The sequence below is a fragment of the Ranitomeya variabilis genome, chromosome 6 (genome assembly GCF_051348905.1).
Source record: "Ranitomeya variabilis isolate aRanVar5 chromosome 6, aRanVar5.hap1, whole genome shotgun sequence".
Lineage (NCBI taxonomy): Eukaryota > Metazoa > Chordata > Amphibia > Anura > Dendrobatidae > Ranitomeya > Ranitomeya variabilis.
Genome location: NC_135237.1, coordinates 508,527,947 through 508,547,223, shown reverse-complemented (window position 1 = coordinate 508,547,223; position 19,277 = coordinate 508,527,947). Strand labels below are relative to the sequence as shown.

General features: G+C 44.6%; 1 protein-coding gene across 4 annotated transcripts in view; it reads right to left on the bottom strand.

Annotated features, from left to right (window-relative positions):
- SPAG1 (sperm associated antigen 1) overlaps positions 1-19,277 on the bottom strand; it is a 99,303-nt gene that overhangs the window by 42,343 nt on the left and 37,683 nt on the right. For all 4 annotated transcript variants that reach the window (XM_077270908.1, XM_077270911.1, XM_077270910.1 and 1 more), the window contains exons 8-10: positions 17,072-17,202; positions 15,974-16,080; positions 14,043-14,175 (exon numbers count right to left, since the gene is read on the bottom strand). In XM_077270908.1, coding sequence (XP_077127023.1) covers positions 14,043-14,175; positions 15,974-16,080; positions 17,072-17,202 — 371 coding nt within the window. The remainder of the gene's footprint in view (positions 1-14,042; positions 14,176-15,973; positions 16,081-17,071; positions 17,203-19,277) is intronic.

The following is a 19,277-nucleotide window of genomic DNA, read 5'->3' as shown; positions in this document are numbered from 1 at the left end:
AGACAAATAGATATGTGATAGATATACAGCTCTGGCAAAAATTAAGAGACCACTGCAAAATATTCAGTTTCTCTGATTTTTCTCTTTATAGGTATATTTTTGAGTAAAATGTAAATTGTTCTTTTATTCTATAAACTTCTGACAACATGACTCCGAATTTCCAAGCAATAATTTTTTTTTTTTGGTTTTCAGACTAAGAAAAATGTTCAAAATAAAAAAAAACAGTGCTTTCAGACCTCAAATAATGCAAAGAAAACAAGTTCATAATAATTTAGAAACAACAATACTAATGTTGTAACTCAGGAAGAGTTCAGAAATCAATATTTTGTGGAATAACCGTGATTTTTAGTCACAGCTTTCATGCGTCTTGGCATGCTTTCCACCAGTCTTTCACGCTGCTTCTGGCGCAAAAATGTAAGCAGTTCTTCTTTGTTTGATGGCTTGTGACAATCCATCATCCTCTTAAAGGCTTCACCAAGGAGACTCATTGGGAAGACACATCCTAAACTCCCATGTGGGCAGCAGCGTGAGAGACTATGCCATCAGAGATATGGACCCTACAAGCATTGGCGCCTTTATAGTCACCCCACAAACACATCTGTCAGACCACAACCAACTGTTCCATAGATCAAATCCACAAACAAATCACCCTCACAAACTCCGCAGCAGACTGAACTCTTTAGCTTGCTTCCATCCTTCAAATGATCCAAGATGACGGCCCCAAAATATACAGATGCCATCAACAGACCAGAGATCAATGAGAAGCTCCAACACTTCCATAATAAAGTGTATGAACTTAACCCAGAAGGAGTACACCTAGCAGTAAGGGACCTTAACGACATACTCTATGCCATGGCAGAAATGTCAAACCTGAAAAGATGCAGCGACAAGAGGCCAAGTAAACTAAATCCCAACAACTGGTTTGACAGTAAAACAATAAGGAACGGCCTCAAATAAAAAACACAGCCTACGACACCACACAACAACATTACAAATCCATCCTGAAAAAGAAAAAACAAAACCACATTTCCATCAAACTCCTCCAACTCCAAGATGCCCTTGAAGACAACAGCTTTCTGGGAACCATGGAACCACCTAGGATTCAACCAAAAAAGCAACAACCTCCCCTCCACTTCCAGAGTGGCAACATCTGGCTCCCGTACTTCAAGGACCTTTACATAGACATCCCAAGTGAAGACCTGAACCCGGCACAAAAAGAGCTTGTGAACAAACTGAGGGATATGGAGGAAAAGTTCAAACCCTTTGGACACAACAATTACATTGCCAGAAAGGATCACACTGATAAAAGGTAAAAAAGCCAGCGGCCCTGATGGGATACTCCCAGAAATGCTCTCTGGTGCAGCTTATTGAAGTGATTTTTTAACTGCATATTACAAATATACCAGAAATCTGAGAATGGTACACATTCTTTAATGACACCACCATCTCTGAACTGACCAGCCATCCGTTTCTCATTCACAGGTATGCTGTTTCCTATATTGATGAATATTCCCCTCAACTATTGATGTCTATTTACACGTCTCCTGTCTGTGGTATGTCTGCTAATTACACAGCAGGGAAGTAGCAAAGTTTTGTCTTCACTCCTGTCTGTTAATTGATTCTTGCTCTAATTGTGTTACCTGTCTCCCTGTGACTCCTCCCTTCTGTTCTCAGTTGGTAGTTTTCAGGTGCAATTAAAATTGTCTAAATATAGAGAAGTTTCTGATGCAACTTATTAAAGTGCTGATTTTTTACGTGCACAGCAGAAATATACCAGAAGAAGGTACGAGTAACCACTGCATATTAAATGTTCTTAGCTTCTCTTTTTCCCGCGCTTACTCTTTCACCATCTTTACGTGGGCCCTTACAGTTTTTGCTCCACTAATACTCTCCTTCACTGTCCTCAAACCTGAGCATCCTCTAACCAAATAATTACAGTATCTCTCCTTCCCCCTTAGCTCCCCACCTGTCCTCCTCTGCTGACCTGCTCCTCAATCTCAGATCTCTCCTACTAAAACATAAAACAGGCCAGCCACTTTTCTTCTCCCACCTGCTCTCCTCTTAGCTTTCCTCACTGCTGGCAACATATTTCCCAATCCTGGACCCCCCACAGCTGATAATTCCTATTAATTCCCCCTCCTATTGCTTCCTACCTAATATGAACTACTGCAATCTCTCCTACGTAAAACCCGTGCCCCTGACGCCCAACCACTCGATCCCAGTTCTGGAGCACTCTGGAACACCGGATCCACTTCCAATAAGCTCCATGTGATTCACAACCTTTTTACCTCTCACAATTTTTCCTTCATGGGCCTCACAGAAACATAGCTAGCATCCTCCCCTGCTGCATTAGAGGAAAACACATTCGCAAGATGACTTCACTACATTCAAACAGGCAACACTCGCATTCAAATCAGCACTCACCTCTGCTAAGCAAAAGCAAATAGGCTTATTTCACAAGTCTGGTATCTTCCCCGTCTCACATAGCGAGATCGCTAGCGAGATCGCTGCTGAGTCACAAGTTTTGTGACGCAACAGCGACCTCAGTAGCGATCTCGCTATGTGTGACACGTACCAGCGATCAGGCCCCTGCTGCGAGATCGCTGGTCGTGTCGGAATGGCCTGGACCTTTTTTTGGTCGTTGAGGCCCCGTTGACAGCGCTGAATCGGTGTGTGTGACACCGATCCAGCGATGTCTTCACTGGTAACCAGGGTAAACATCGGGTTACTAAGCGCAGGGCCGCGCTTAGTAACCCGATGTTTACCCTGGTTACCAAAAAACAAACAGTACATACTCGCCTTTCGGTGTCCAGGTCCCTTGCCGTCTGCTTCCTGCTCTGACTGCCGGCCGGAAAGTGAGAGCAGATCACAGCAGTGACGTCACCGCTGCGCTCTGCTCTCAGTGTACAGCGGCACTGTCAGAGCAGGAAGCAGACGGCAAGGGACCTGCACACCGAAAGGCGAGTATGTACTGTTTGTTTTTTTGGTAACCAGGGTAAACATCGGGTTACTAAGCGCGGCCCTGCGCTTAGTAACCCGATGTTTACCCTGGTTACCGGGTGCTGCAGGGGGACTTCGGCATCGTTGATGACAGTTTCAACGATGCCGAAGTCGTTCCCCTGATCGTTGGTCGCTGGAGAGAGCTGTCTGTGTGACAGCTCCCCAGCGACCACACAGCGACAAAACAGCGACGCTGCAGCGATCAGCATCGTTGTCTGTATCGCTGCAGCGTCGCTGTGTGAGACGGGGCCTTTATTCTACAACCTCAAACAGTTATTCAAAACTTTTAACTCCTTCCTTCGCCCTCCACTGCCCCCTCCAACCTCCCTCATCTCTGCTGAGGACTTTGCCACACACTTCATAAATAAAATCGACCAAGCAAGGCAAGTCTTTATTGTTCGACCACCACAACCCCTTTGTTTACCAGACCAATGCTCTAACCCCATAACTTCCCTATCCAAAATCAATGAAAGAGATCTAACTTGTCACCTCAACAAATCACACCTCACGACTTGTGCACTTGACCGCATCTCATCCCATCTTCTCCCCAACCTCACCACACCTATCCCATTCCGAACCCATCTCTTCAACCTATCACTAACTTCTGGTACCTTCCCTTCTGCTTTCAAACATGCCCTAATCATGCCTATCTTCAAAAAACCATCCCTCAACCCAACCACTACGTCCCACTATCGCCCCATATCGCTGCTCGCATTTGCTTTCAAACTCCTTGAGCAGCATGTTCACGCTGAACTTTCCTCCCACCTCTCATCTAACTCTCTCTTCGACAACCTGCAATCTGGCTTCCGCCCCCACCATTCCACTGAAACTGCCCTGACCAAAATTTCTAACTACTTACTTACAGCCAAAGCCAGCAGACAATTTTCTACACTCCTCCTTCTAGACCTGTCCTCTGCCTTCGACACAGTTGACCACTGCCTCCTACTACACATCCTCTCTTCCTTTGGGGTCAAAGACCTTACCCTATCCTGGATTTCCTCATACCTTTCCAACCGCACATTTAGCGTCTCCCACTCCCACACTTCCTCCTCATCCCGCCCTCTCTCTGTTGGAGTCCCCCAAGGCTCTGTCCTAGGACTCTTACTCTTCTCTATTTATACCCATGGCCTGGGACAACTCATTAAGTCCTATGGCTTCCAGTACCATCTTTACGTTGATGACACTCAGATCTACGTCTCGGGCCCAGACGTCACCTCTCTGCTGTCCAGAAACCCAGAGTATCTATCAGCCATATCCTCCTTCTTCACGTCTTGCTTCCTCAAGCTCAATGTGGACAAATCTGAACTCATTATATTTCGTCCATCTCATGTACATTCCTTGCCTAATCTATCCATCACAATAAATGACACCACACTCTTCCCTGTACCAGAAATCTGGAGTTACCCTTGACTCCAACCTGTCCTTCAAACCGCACATCCAAGATCTCGCCAACTCCAGCTGAAAAATAACTCCAGAATCCATCCTTTTCTCAACCCTCACTCTACCAAAATGCTTGTGCATGCTCTCATCATCTCCCGCCTCGATTACTTTAACATCCTCCTCTGCAGCCTACCTGCTAACTCTCTTGTACCTCTCCGGTCCGTGCTTAACTCTGCTGACCAACTAGTTCATCTCTCTTAGCACTACTCCTCCACTTCCCCACAATGCAAATCCCTTAATTGCCTCCCACTTCAAACTGCTAACACTGTCCAACAAAGCCATCCATAACCTTTCTCCTCTGTACATCTCCAAGCTAATCTCCCGTAGTCTTCTCTCACGTCATCTCCGGTCTTCACAAGACCTCCTTCTCTCCTCCACACTTTTTCGTTCCTCACCAATCGCCTCCAAGACTTCTCCTCAATATTCCCCATCCACTGGAATTCTGTGCCCTGACATGTCCAATTAAGCACCACATTCTGATCCTTCAGACAGAACCTGAAAACCCATCTCTTCAAGACAGCTTACAACCTGCAATGACCACTTTGCCATCATTGGAGCTACTGCAACCCCCGACCTATTGTCTTCTTCCCCACCATCCTGTAGAATGTAAAGCTGGAGTTACACTAAACGACTTACCAACGATCACGACCAGCGATACGACCTGGCCGTGATCGTTGGTAAGTCGTTGTGTGGTCGCTGGGGAGCTGTCACACAGACAGCTCTCTCCAGCGACCAACGATCAGAGGAACGACTTCGGCATCGTTGAAACTGTCTTCAACGATGCCGAAGTCCCCCTGCAGCACCCGGGTAACCAGGGTAAACATCGGGTTACTAAGTGCAGGGCCGCGCTTAGTAACCCGATATTTACCCTGGTTACCATTGTAAAAGTTAAAAAAAAACACTACATACTCACATTCTGATGTCTGTCATGTCCCCCGCCGGCGTCCACAGGGTTAAAACTGCTTTCGGCAAGAGCGCTGCTAATATGCACGCGCTGCTGCCGAGAGCTTCCCTGCACTGAATGTGTCAGCGCCGGCAGTAACAGCGGTGACGTCACCGCTGTGCTCTGCTTTACGGCCGGCTCTGACACAGTCAGTGCAGGGAAGCTCTCGGCAGCAGCGCATGCATATTAGCAGCGCTCTTGCCGAAAGCAGTTTTAACCCTGTGGACGCCGGGGGACGGGACAGACATCAGAATGTGAGTATGTACTGTTTTTTTTTTTACTTTTACAATGGTAACCAGGGTAAATATAGGGTTACTAAGCGCGGCCCTGCGCTTAGTAACCCGATATTTACCCTGGTTACAAGTGAACACATCACTGGATCGGCGTCACACACGCCGATCCAGCGATGACAGCAGGTGATCAGCGACCAAAAAAAGGTCCTGATCATTCCCATCGACCAACGATCTCCCAGCAGGGGCCTGATCGTTGGTCGCTGTCACACATAACGAGATCATTAGCGGGATCGTTGCTACGTCACCAAAAGCGTGACGTTGCAACGATATCGTTAACGATATCGTTATGTGTGACTCAGCCTTAAGCCAGCAAGGGCATAGTCTTCGCCCCTCTGTACCAGACTATCATTGTTAGTTTGTTTACTGTAAGTGATATCTGTGCTTTGTATGTAACCCTGTCTCATGTACAGTACCATGAAATCAATGGTGCTCTATAAATAAATAATAATAAAAAAATTGCTGAAATACAGCCATATATAGCAAAACTATTCAATATTGTACAGCAGGCTGGCTACTTTCTCAAAAACTGGAACCAAGGACTCATAACCCCGATACACAAAAATGGGGACAAGCATGACTTAGCAAACTACCAGTGAATATGTGTCGGCAGCAACCTAGGGAAACTCTTCAACTGTGTACTGAACAAGAGGACCCTCACCTTCCTCACCCAACACAACGTCCTCAGAAAAGTCAAGCAGGATTCATGCTAAACCATCGCACCACGGATCACATCTAAACGCTGCATCAAGAACCACGTCCGCAATACAAAGCATGGAAGGATCTATGCCTGCTATGTGGACTTCAAGAAGCCCTGACTCAGTGTGGCAGCCAGGGCTATTCCTAAAACTGCTGGGGAGCGGAATAGGAGGTAGGACATATGATGTCATCCGAAGCGCCTACACAGAGAACATCTTCAGTGTGAGGGTAAATGGAAGGAGGAAGGCCTATTTCCATTAGAGACGAGGAGTGACACAGGGCTGCGGCATCTGTTCAACACCCTTCAACATTTACATCAACAAGCTGGTGGTAGCTCTGGAGTCCTCCTCAGCACGAGGACTCACCCTTGATGACACAGAGCTGAAATTTCTGCTGTATACTGATGACCTTGTACTGTTATCACCAAATGAGAAAGGCCTCCAAGATAATCTGAAAATCCTAGAGACCTTCAGCAGCACATGGGCATTGCAAACCAACCGGAAGAAACCTAACATCATGGTGTTCCAGAAAAGAAAGCAGAAACCAGACGGCCATCCCCCTTCATAATAGACAGCTGTCCACTTATGGAAACTAACAAAGTACACCTACCTGGGCCTAGAACTCAATCAGGGAGTTTTAAGCAAGCCACAGAGTTGCTGAAAGATAAGGCGTGCAAAGCCTTCTATGCCATCAGAAGACGTCTGTACCACCTTAAGGCACCTGTAACCGTCTGGATAAAAATCTTTGATACCATCATTGCCCAAATCATTCTGTATGGCAGCGAAGTCTGGGGTCCAGTCTCATTCCCAAATTGGTCAACGTGGAAAGCTGGGCCAACAGAAATATCCCACCTAGGGTTCTGCAAACACCTCCTCCAAGTGCATTGGAGCACATCAAATAGCGCCTGCTGAGCTGGGCAGACTCCCACTACACATTGCAATCTAGAAGATGGCGCTATCATTCAAGGTTCATTTACAAAGTAGTAGTCTAAGTTCCTACCATCACAAAGCCTTGCTAGACAAGGAAGCCCTAGGAAAACAAAGCCCCCCAACACAAATCACCCCAAACCAGCCTGACAAAGCCACCAACCTGCATGGCCTGACAAAAGGCAAAATCGAGAAGACGGTACACAAAGGCAAAGAGGAATATCTCAGCGTCTGGAGGAACGACATGAACAAATCACAGAAACTGATGTTACATCAGAACCTAGAGGGAATACAAACTGGCCCCATATCTTGTGAAACTAGTAAACCCCAAAAAGCGACAGATCATGAGTCTGTACAGACTGAGCACCCGCAGACTACTCATCGAATCCGGGAGGCACCGCGAGAGAGCAGACTCTGCCAGCCGTGCCCTTAGGAGGCCATGGAGGATGAGGCCCACTTCTAGCTGAGGTGCCCCAAATACTCTGCAGTGAGGGACATTCATTTCAGGAGACTGTCTAATCTCCTCCAAGACTTCACCTCCCTGGTGGAGGAACAGAAACTGCCTATACTACTGGAGAAAGAGGAAAGTGAAACTTAAGGCCCCGTCACACATAGCGAGATCGCTAGCGAGATCGCTGCTGAGTCACAAGTTTTGTGACGCAACAGCGACCTCAGTAGCGATCTCGCTATGTGTGACACGTAAGAGCGATCAGGCCCCTGCTGTGAGATCGCTGGTCGTGTCGGAACGGCCTGGACCTTTTTTTGGTCGTTGAGGTCCCGCTGACATCGCTGAATCGGTGTGTGTGACACCGATCCAGCGATGTCTTCACTGGTAACCAGGGTAAACATCGGGTTACTAAGCGCAGGGCCGCGCTTAGTAACCCGATGTTTACCCTGGTTACCAAAAAAAACAAACACTACATACTCACCATCTGATGTCCGTCAGGTCCCTTGCCGTCTGCTTCCTGCTCTGACTGAGATCCGGCCGTACAGTGAGAGCAGAGCGCAGCAGTGACGTCACCGCTGCGCTCTGCTCTCACTGTACGGCGGCACTCAGTCAGAGCAGGAAGCAGACGGCAAGGGACCTGACGGACATCAGATGGTGAGTATGTACTGTTTGTTTTTTTTGGTAACCAGGGTAAACATCGGGTTACTAAGCGCGGCCCTGCGCTTAGTAACCCGATGTTTACCCTGGTTACCCGGGTGCTGCAGGGGGACTTCGGCATCGTTGAAGACAGTTTCAACGATGCCGAAGTCGTTCCCCTGATCGTTGGTTGCTGGAGAGAGCTGTCTGTGTGACAGCTCCCCAGCGACCACACAGCGACTTACCAACGATCACGGCCAGGTCGTATCGCTGGTCGTGATCGTTGGTAAATCGCTACGTGTGACGGGGCCTTTAGTCCTGCTAATAAAGCCCATTTGAATTGAACTGATATGTGACAGATAGCTAGCTAAATAGATAGATACAGTTGTGCTCCAAAGTTTACATACCCCGGCAGAATTTTTTCTTTCTTGGCCTTTTTTCAGAGAATATGAATGATAACACCAATACTTTTTTCTCCACTCATGGTTAGTGGTTGGGTGAAGCCATTTATTGTCAAACTACTGTGTTTTCTCTTTTTAAATCCTAATGACAACCCAAAACATCCAAATGACCCTGATCAAAAGTTCACATACCCCATTTCTTAATACCGTGTATTGCCCCCTCTAACATCAATGACAGCTTGAAGTTTTTTGTGGTAGTTGTGAATGAGGTTCTTTATTTTCTCAGATGGTAAAGCTGCCCACTCTTCTTGGCAATAAGCCTCCAGTTCCTGTAAATTCCTGGGCTGTCTAGCATGAACTGTGTGCTTGAGATCTCTCCAGACTGACTCATTGATATTTAGGTCAGAAGACTGAGATGGCCACTCCAGAACCTTCACTTTGTTTTGCTGTAGCCAATGACAGGTCGACTTGGACTTGTGTTTTGGATCGTTGTCATGTTGGAACGTCCAAGTATGTCCTATGCGCAGCTTCCGGGCTGGGGAGTGCAAATTTGCCTCCAGTATTTGCTGATAACGTGCTGCATTTATCTTTCCTTCAACTTTGACCAAGTATCCTGTGCCTTTGTAGCTTACACATCCCCAAAACATCAGTGATCCACCTCCATGCTTTACAGTAGGAATGCTGTTGACCTCTCTCCAAATGTAACGTTTATCGTTGTGGCCAAAAAGTTAAATTTTGGTCTCATCACTCCAAATTACCTTGTTCCAGAAGTTTTGATTCTTGTCTCTGTGCTGTTTTGCGTATTGAAGGTGAGATATTTTGTGGAATTCTTCTGGCGACTCGACCATGTAGCCCATTTTTCTTCAAGAGCCTCCTTATTGTTCATCTTGAAACAGCCACGCCGCTAATTTTCAGAGAGTCCTGTATTTCAGCTGATGTTATTTGGGGTGTTTCTTTGCATCCTGAACAATTTTCCTGGCAGTTGTGGACAACATTTTTGTTGATCTACCTGACCCTGATGTTCCATTTGTTAATCACAGTTTGAACGCTGCTGACTGTCATTATCAATTCCTTGGATATTTTTTGTATCCCTTTCCTGTTTTATACAGTTAAACTGCCGTTTCCCGTAGATCCCTTTACAATTCTTTTGTTTTCCCCATGACTCACAATCCAGAAACGTCAGTGGCTGGATGAAAGATGCAAGAGTCTGGCTGGATGAAAGATGCAAGAGTCTGTCTGGATACCAGGTCTAAGGGGTAAGGTTTCTCCTTGTGGAGAAAGAGGAGATGAACTCTATAGCGCCACCTGTTGGAAGTAGTGATCCTACAAGTCACTCACTCAGCTTTTATGCACACACACTAATTACAAGCAAACAGGTCACAGGTGAGGATGTTACCTTTAGTAGCCAGTCAAACTCATTTGTGTCAACTTCTCTGTATGTGAACTTTTGATCAGGGTCATTTGGATGTTTTGGGTTGTCATTATGATTTAAAAAGAGAAAACACAGTAGTTTGACAATAAATGGCTTCACCCAACCACTAACCATGAGTGGAGAAAAAGTTTTGTGTTATCATTCATATTCTCTGAAAAAAGGCCAAGAAAGCAAAAATTCTGCAGCGGTATGTAAACTTTTGAACACAACTGTAGATAGATAGATAGACAGGCAGATGAAGTTAAGCTGTACTCTGAGACTTACCGAGGTCACACTCACGGTGCTGTCACTTGTTACACAGATGTCATTAAAGCCTCACGTGACAGATGAAGCTTATGAAGACTCGACACTAATCTTGCTCTGCAAGTGGCGATTACATGTGCAGGACACAACGCCGTGCTCTGCTCTGCCATAGATAACTCACAAAGCTATTTATTCTCCTTTTCCAATCTTTCAGGTACTTTGTTAAAGCTTCTCATACAAGATGTATACTTTATGGTCAATAATCAAAGACTTTAGAGCGGATCTGGTACCAAATTTCATAATGCAAATGGTATACATGATGTCATAGATTTCTTGTATCTAATGAAGCTGGTGTACTTATTGTGAAAATCTATGGCAGAATGACTGTGTAATCAGGAATTGGACTGATTTTATCAGGATTATTCAGCCATGACGGATTTTTTAAAGTAAGCACACAAAGCTTCACCAAGTCTAAACAATCTATTTATAGGGTATCTGTCACTTAATCTCAGAGCTACATATTGTAGAGACAGAAACCCTGATCCCAGTGATGTGTAACTTACTGGGCTGCTTACTATAGTTTTGAAAAAATGTAATGACTTATCAGCAGGAGATTATCACTAGAGGACTAGTAAACTTGTGCCATGTAGTCCTCCACATTTATGAGCTCTGTATAACCTCACCACCACCACTGGTTGGCAGCTATTTGCCTATGCACATTGTATGCACAAAAGCTGCCAATCAGTGGTGTAGGTGTTGTTATATAGAGCTCAGCAGTCAGAGGTCTGCTAGATCTGCAGCAGATAAAACACTGATTTTATAAAAACTGCTGCAAGCAGCCCAGTATGCGACACATTGCTGGAATCGGGATCACTCATGCTGTTCTCAGAGGACATAGTAAAAAACCTTGTGACATATTACCTTTAATAAAGTAAGCAGTTGTATTGTGCAACCTGGTGACAAATCTACTTAAAACAGACCAGTCACGTTATACATGCAGTCTTATCTGTGGCCAGCATGTTGTAGAGCACAATGAACTGAACAGATAAATACTTTATATAACTTTAGAGGTATAAAAAACATCAGTATTTCATTGGACTTTATGAAATCCCTATTGTCCTGAGGAGTCCAGTGGGCGGGTCTTACTTAGTGATTGACAGCTATCTCTATACACATTCATTTAGGGATACACTTAATAGGAGCTCATGGACTCCGAAGTGCAGAATGAATAGGGATGTATACAATGTATAGGTTATAAGCCATATTGTTGCAGAATAGAAGAGGCAAACAGAATTGTATTTGCCCAAAAAGTTGATTTGATCCATATAGAATTGTTATGACATTTTAAAATGTCATTGTAGAGTAAGCAGAAGAAGCGTGCAGGCTATCAGAGAGGGCCGAATCCCCACACAGAAGGCAGAGGTGGTTTATAACCATCTCTGCCTATCTAATCACTGTACACACAGCCCTGTTTTTGCTTACAAGTATAGGAATTGCTGACAGCGCTTTCTATGCCAGTCCCAGTTAGTATGCGATCACTGTGTACTGGGTGGAAGCAGATGCTGCTGGGTCTTAGCAGACCAAGATAAGGTCTGTTGTGCAGGCAGTAGGCCTGCCTCCTTATGAGGGGCACAATGTGTAGAATAAATTAAAAAATATATATAATTAAATAAATAAATGCAGGAAATAAACTAAATCAATTAAAAAAACTAAAGCCACTGCCAGTCTGAATGGCTGTATTTAGCCCTGACCCCGTAAAAGGAAAAAAAACAAAAAAACAAAAATGTCCAATACATAAAAATAATTGCTATGGAAAGGAGAACATAACTTAAGATATATTTTAGTGGTCTTTTAGGGGGTCAAAAAAAATTGGAAAAATAGACGGGTATTTCCTTATTTTTTATCTTGGGAACATGTGTTACCTATTGGAAGTAGTAATCATAAAGGTCAAAACCGACCCGTTAAAAGGCCTTTCCATATGACTTGAGGATAACTCATCTTCCAATAGGTGGTGATAAAGTTCCTTTTCTCCCCCTGAGTACTTATACCGGCTTGGTGATCATCAATATGAGAAATATTTCCCTTTACACACCCTGGGAGAGGCCTCTCATCCAGCTAAATAAAATCTGCTGCTTTGTACTGATGAGGGGAAAACAACCCGAAACATGTGTTTGTTAATGGAGTTTCTTGTCTGGCTTATTATCCTAAGGGTACCGTCACACATTGAAATTTCCATCGCTACGACGTTACGATTCGTGACGTTCTAGCGATATCGTTACGATATCGCAGTGTCTGACACGCAGCAGCGATCAGGGATCCTGCTGAGAATCGTACGTCGTAGCAGATCGTATGGAACTTTCTTTCGTCGCTTGATCACCCGCTGACATCGCTGGATCGTTGTGTGTGACAGCGATCCAGCGATGTCTTCGCTTGTAACCAGGGTAAACATCGGGTAACTAAGCGCAGGGCCGCGCTTAGTAACCCGATGTTTACCCTGGTTACCAGCGTAAACGTAAAAAAACAAACCGTACATGCTCACCCGTCGGTGTCCTTCAGGTCCCTTGCCGTCTGCTTCCTGCTCTGAGTGCCGGCCGGAAAGTGAGAGCAGATCACAGCGGTGCTGCGCTCTGCTCTCACTGTACGGCTGCACTCAGAGCAGGAAGCAGACGGCAAGGGACCTGAAGGACACCGACGGGTGAGTATGTACTGTTTGTTTTTTTACGTTTACGCTGGTAACCAGGGTAAACATCGGGTTACTAAGCGCGGCCCTGCGCTTAGTTACCCGATGTTTACCCTGGTTACCCGGGGACTTCGGCATCGCTCCAGCGCCGTGATTGCAACGTGTGACCGCAGTCTACGACGCTGGAGCGATATTCATACGATCGCTGCGACGTCACGGATCGTGCCGTCGCAGCGATGAAAATTTCAATGTGTGACGGTACCCTAAGCCATGTGGCTAGGCTTTTTAAAGGGTTGATATTGACTTTTAGGATTGCCACTTCCAAGGGGTGACACTAGAGTTCCAGTCTCTTCCCCCTTTGAAGAGGCAAATTGCTTCCTTTTATTTACATTATTTATTTTACTCACTTATATAGCGCCATTAATTCCACAGCGCTTTACAGACCTCATCATCACTGTCTCCATTGAGGCTCACAATCTACATTTTCTATCAGTATGTCTTTGGAGCGTTGGAAGAAACCGGAGGAAACCCACGCAAACACGGGGAGAACATACAAACTTCTTGCAGATGTTGTCCTTGGTGGGATTGAACACAGGGCCCCAGCGCTAAACCCCATCAGTGCTAACCACTGAGCCACCGTGCACGGACGCCTTACATTTTTTTACAGACAGGGCAAAATATTTGCCACATTATTCTGGACTGTCCTGGATGCAAACATATTGTTTGTGGTTGGACGCACAGCGGCTGTTTCATACTCCACGAACACTTGCAAAGAATATTGATAATCATCTGCAGCTTTCTGAGGTCTCATACATGAAGACAACAGATGCACTAACGCGTCACTCCTTCCATTGTGTGTCTGAGTGACCTTGTGTGACCTTGGCTGGACAATCACTGACATTACCTTTCTCATCCCCGGATGTGTCTGGATGTTCTTCATCTGAGCCCTCAATGTCCTGAATAATAATTCTTCTCCCTTTCTTAGCGGTCTCCTCTCTCTCTTTTTCTAGAATCTCATCTACTTCACACAGAACTTTCTACAGGGGCAACATTTAGAGAAATAAAATAAGTTGTGAAGAAAGAACGTGTGTGCCACATTCATGCCACAGTATAGTAATGATCAGGAATGAGACTTCTATGATACACTGCCACCGGGTATAATTGGGTCTATACAGCTCCACCATGAACCCGATGGAACCGGACATTAAGCCGAAAACTGACATGAATAGGACAGAGGAATGATAATTAGTAATGAAGCACCAGATAAGAGCAGACATCACCTGCACACAATACCTGTCGATACTGGAAGTGAGCGGACCAGGACTAACCCATAAAGGGGTTGTCCCATGAACAAAGTTCATTTTAATCAACAGATGTTGGAATAAAATAAATTGTGATATGATCAGACCATGTTCTTGCACAGCAGGGGCACATGTATAAGATTATCTCAGCACGGGAACATTTTTTTCAACACATCCAACTGTGAAAATTATTATTATTCCAAGATGTATTGATTAAAATCAACTTTAAAATTAACTTTGTAATATGCAGCATTCTCCAGTACATACATTGTTAATAGTTACCATGACAACCCGAAAAGTGCATTTAAATTCTACACACCAGATGAAGTCTGAGCTAAGGCGAAACGAACGTTGCTACTAATGCCCTTTGTCTCCTCCCATTCGAATTATTGATAAAGTAAGAAATTTACTGGCTGCTGAGCTCATCCATGGTGGATTATATAGGACTCATGTGGAAGGGCAGCATAGCGACACAATTATCCGCTGACTGCTTCTGAGGCTTTATACCCATAGTATCCGTCATCAATGAGCTATAGTATCCATCCAACTAGCTCAGTGCAGAGCACCGCAATACATACACGAGCATGGCTGTGCCTGGAAGGGCAGCTCAGTTATTTTGTTGTGAGTGCAAATTGGGAACCATCAACAAAACGGGATTTGGGCGTTTGCCTCAACAGGGCCATTGATTAAAATGTTGCAGATGGAATCACCATGTGCTCTGTCGCGCATCGTTTCTGGCGTATATGTCTATCGGAGGCAGACACCCAGACATAGTACAATGCGTCTGAGAGTCCGTCAGAGTGTACTCCCGAAAATTATGCACAACAGAGCATACGTTGACTCTATCGGCACCATTATAGTCAATTGCCCCGTCCGCACATACACCCAGATCCCGTTTTGAGGGGGGTTCGTACGCAAGCCCCGATGGGACCACCGAATGTGGGCGAGAATGCAATGCGAAAGTATCCTTACATGCAGGAATAAGGAGATCTTATAACAAAAATAATCTAAAGATTGTGAACACAATAAAAAAGGTAATAAATTGTGATGAGCGAGTAAACTCGGATAAGGTGTTATATGAGCATGCTCGTATCCTAATCGAGTAGTTTCAGCGTGCTCGAAATATATGCTCAAGTCTCCGCAGCTGCATGTCTCACGGCAGTACCTGCATGTGTTGCGGCTGTTGAACAGCAACGACAGCAACTCAAGCATATTTTTCTAGCATGCCAAAAATACTCGATAAGGACACGAGCATGCTCAGATAACACTTTCACTCATCACTAGTGTCACTAATTAGCCATTTACAAGAGGCTAGATTCTACATGTACTAATGGTGTTCGGCAAAAGTAAAGCTGAAGGTGCAATGCAGGATCTATTAAACGTACGTTATATGCAGTTTTCCCCAATTTTACGTTTATCTATACATTTATTGAATTATTATCCACTACTGCTGTCCTCACTGTGGAGTTTTGGATCACATAACCCTGTTATGGCAATTATTTAACCTCTAATTGATGCATCTAAGACTCCATACCTTTGCTGCTGGATTCTCTGGTTCAAAAAGCAAAACAGTCTTCAGATCACTGGACGCAGCCTGGAAATTACGAAGGTGTTTGTTGGCCACAGCACGTCGAAAAAGAGCTGCAAAAATTACATAAAAATTATATGAAAAAATATTGCACGTACATCAGACCTGTGATTTACAATTACCTATATTAAAGGATATGGTCACCGGTGGGGGCTTTTCTTAAAATTCATAACAAATTTTAATATGTATTCTCACAGGTTGGTAACTTGGCAACAGTACTATATACCGTACTTCTACATGTACTATTTACAAAAACAATAAAAATCTTTTAACAAAAAAAGTTTGTTTTTGGGAGGATAATTATTTTACTGAAAGTTATTGAACTTAGTTTACATTTTTCCTTTGGCTTCTTACATCATGCCTTAGAATACATAGTATTTCAAGCGTTATTGCCTGTCGGTATACAAAACATGATGTAATGGGCAGACATGTATTACACAACAAGAGGCCACAGTCCGGCCCCTGGCTTATACCGTAAAGTATTGCCCTCCCATCAGTAGATCCCTAGCACAACAATGAAACAAACCAGCAGGAAATAAACCGAGTTCTTTGTATGTTGTACAGAAGATTGGTTGTTTTCAGAAGTAGAAAATTCTACATACTGACCTCTTTAAAGGGGCATTCCCATTTCCAAGATCAAATCCCAATATATAGTAGTGGTAGTAATAATAATAATAGCAAATACTTCTAATTAGAAATGCTGTATAGTTCCTCTGATTCACTATGTCACTTACCCCATGTACAGGGCATTGTACTAGCTCTCGTATCCATGGTAACGACCACTAACAGCTAACTAACTATCACTATAAGAATGGTTATAACCATGGACACCTACGCTACTGCAATGCAGTACACATGAGGTAAGCGACATGGTGAATCAGAAGAACTATACTACATTTCTAATTGAAGGTATTTGCTAATATTTATTAATACATCTACTACATATTGGGGTAGGATCTTGGAGACACGAAAAGCCCTTTAAGAGGCAATGTGTAATTACCAAATCATCTGCATCTGTCTGACATATCTCTATGTCCATCTTACCCTTTACGTTGTCAGGCTCCACGTCCAACGCTTGCTCACAGTCATTTACAGCATTCTGCCATTTCTTCAGCATAATCCAAGCCTGGGCTCTGTTGTTATAGGCAGCTGCGGAGGGTAATATGGATAAACTCCTGGAGAAAAAAGAAAGAAAAAAATTGATAACAAGACTAGTAACATCATGTGGTCAGCTAGAAGCTTACCTCAATGGAAACCCTAAAAGAATCTCCCGATAGGGCGAAACAGGCCTCCTCTATAAAAGGCCTCAATTAGTCATCTATTTTTTTTTCTTTCTTTTTTTTTGCAGATGTACCGTATATACTCGAATATAAGCCGACCCCCCTAATTTTGCCACAAAAAACTGGGAAAACTTATTGACTCGAGTATAAGCCTAGGGTGGAAAATGCAGCAGCTACCGGTGAATTTCAAAAATAAAAATAGATGCTCCACACTGTTCATTATGACCCCATAGCTGTGCCATATAGTGCTCTGCACCGATCATTATTGCCCCATAGCTGTACCATAGAAAGCTGTGCCATATAGTGCTCTGCACCATTCATTATTGCCCCATAGCTATGCCATATAGTGCTCTGCACCGTTCATTATTGTCCCATAGCTGTGCCATATAGTGCTCTGCACCGTTCATTATTGCCCCATAGCTGTGCCATATAGTGCTCTGCACCGTTCATTATGGCCCCATAGCTGTGCCATATAGTGCTCTGCACCGTTCATTATTAGCCCATAGCTGTACCATAGAAAGCTGTGCCATATAGTGCTCTGCACCGTTCATTATTAGCCCATAGCTGTACCATAGAAAGCTGTGCCATATAGTGCTCTGCACTGTTCATTATTGCCCCATAGCTGTGCCATATAGTGCTCTGCACCGCTCATTATTGCCCCATAGTTGTACCATAGAAAGCTGTGCCATATAGTGCTCTGCACCGTTCATTAGCCCATAGCTGTACCATAGAAAGCTGTGCCATATAGTGCTCTGCACCGTTCATTATTAGCCCATAGCTGTACCATAGAAAGCTGTGCCATATAGTGCTCTGCACTGTTCATTATTGCCCCATAGCTGTGCCATATAGTGCTCTGCACCGTTCATTATTGCCCCATAGCTGTGCCATATAGTGCTCTGCACCGTTCATTATTGCCCCATAGCTGTGCCATATAGTGCTCTGCACCGTTCATTATTGCCCCATAGCTGTGCCATATAGTGCTCTGCACCGTTCATTATGGCCCCATAGCTGTGCCATATAGTGCTCTGCACCGTTCATTATTAGCCCATAGCTGTACCATAGAAAGCTGTGCCATATAGTGCTCTGCACCGTTCATTATTAGCCCATAGCTGTACCATAGAAAGCTGTGCCATATAGTGCTCTGCACCGTTCATTATTAGCCCATAGCTGTACCATAGAAAGCTGTGCCATATAGTGCTCTGCACCGTTCATTATTAGCCCATAGCTGTACCATAGAAAGCTGTGCCATATAGTGCTCTGCACCGTTCATTATTAGCCCATAGCTGTACCATAGAAAGCTGTGCCATATAGTGCTCTGCACTGTTCATTATTGCCCCATAGCTGTGCCATATAGTGCTCTGCACCGCTCATTATTGCCCCATAGCTGTACCATAGAAAGCTGTGCCATATAGTGCTCTGCACCGTTCATTAGCCCATAGCTGTACCATAGAAAGCTGTGCCATATAGTGCTCTGCACCGTTCATTATTAGCCCATAGCTGTACCATAGAAAGCTGTGCCATATAGTGCTCTGCACCGTTCATTATTGCCCCATAGCTGTGCCATATAGTGCTCTGCACCGTTCATTATTAGCCCATAGCTGTACCATAGAAAGCTGTGCCATATAGTGCTCTGCACCGCTCATTATTGCCCCATAGCTGTGCCATATAGTGCTCTGCACCGCTCATTATTGCCCCATAGCTGTGCCATATAGTGCTCTGCACCGTTCATTATTGCCCCATAGCTGTACCATAGAAAGCTGTGCCATATAGTGCTCTGCACTGTTCATTATTGCCCCATAGCTGTGCCATATAGTGCTCTGCACCGCTCATTATTGCCCCATAGCTGTACCATAAAAAGCTGTGCCATATAGTGCTCTGCACCGTTCATTATTAGCCCATAGCTGTACCATAGAAAGCTGTGCCATATAGTGCTCTGCACCGCTCATTATTGCCCCATAGCTGTGCCATAT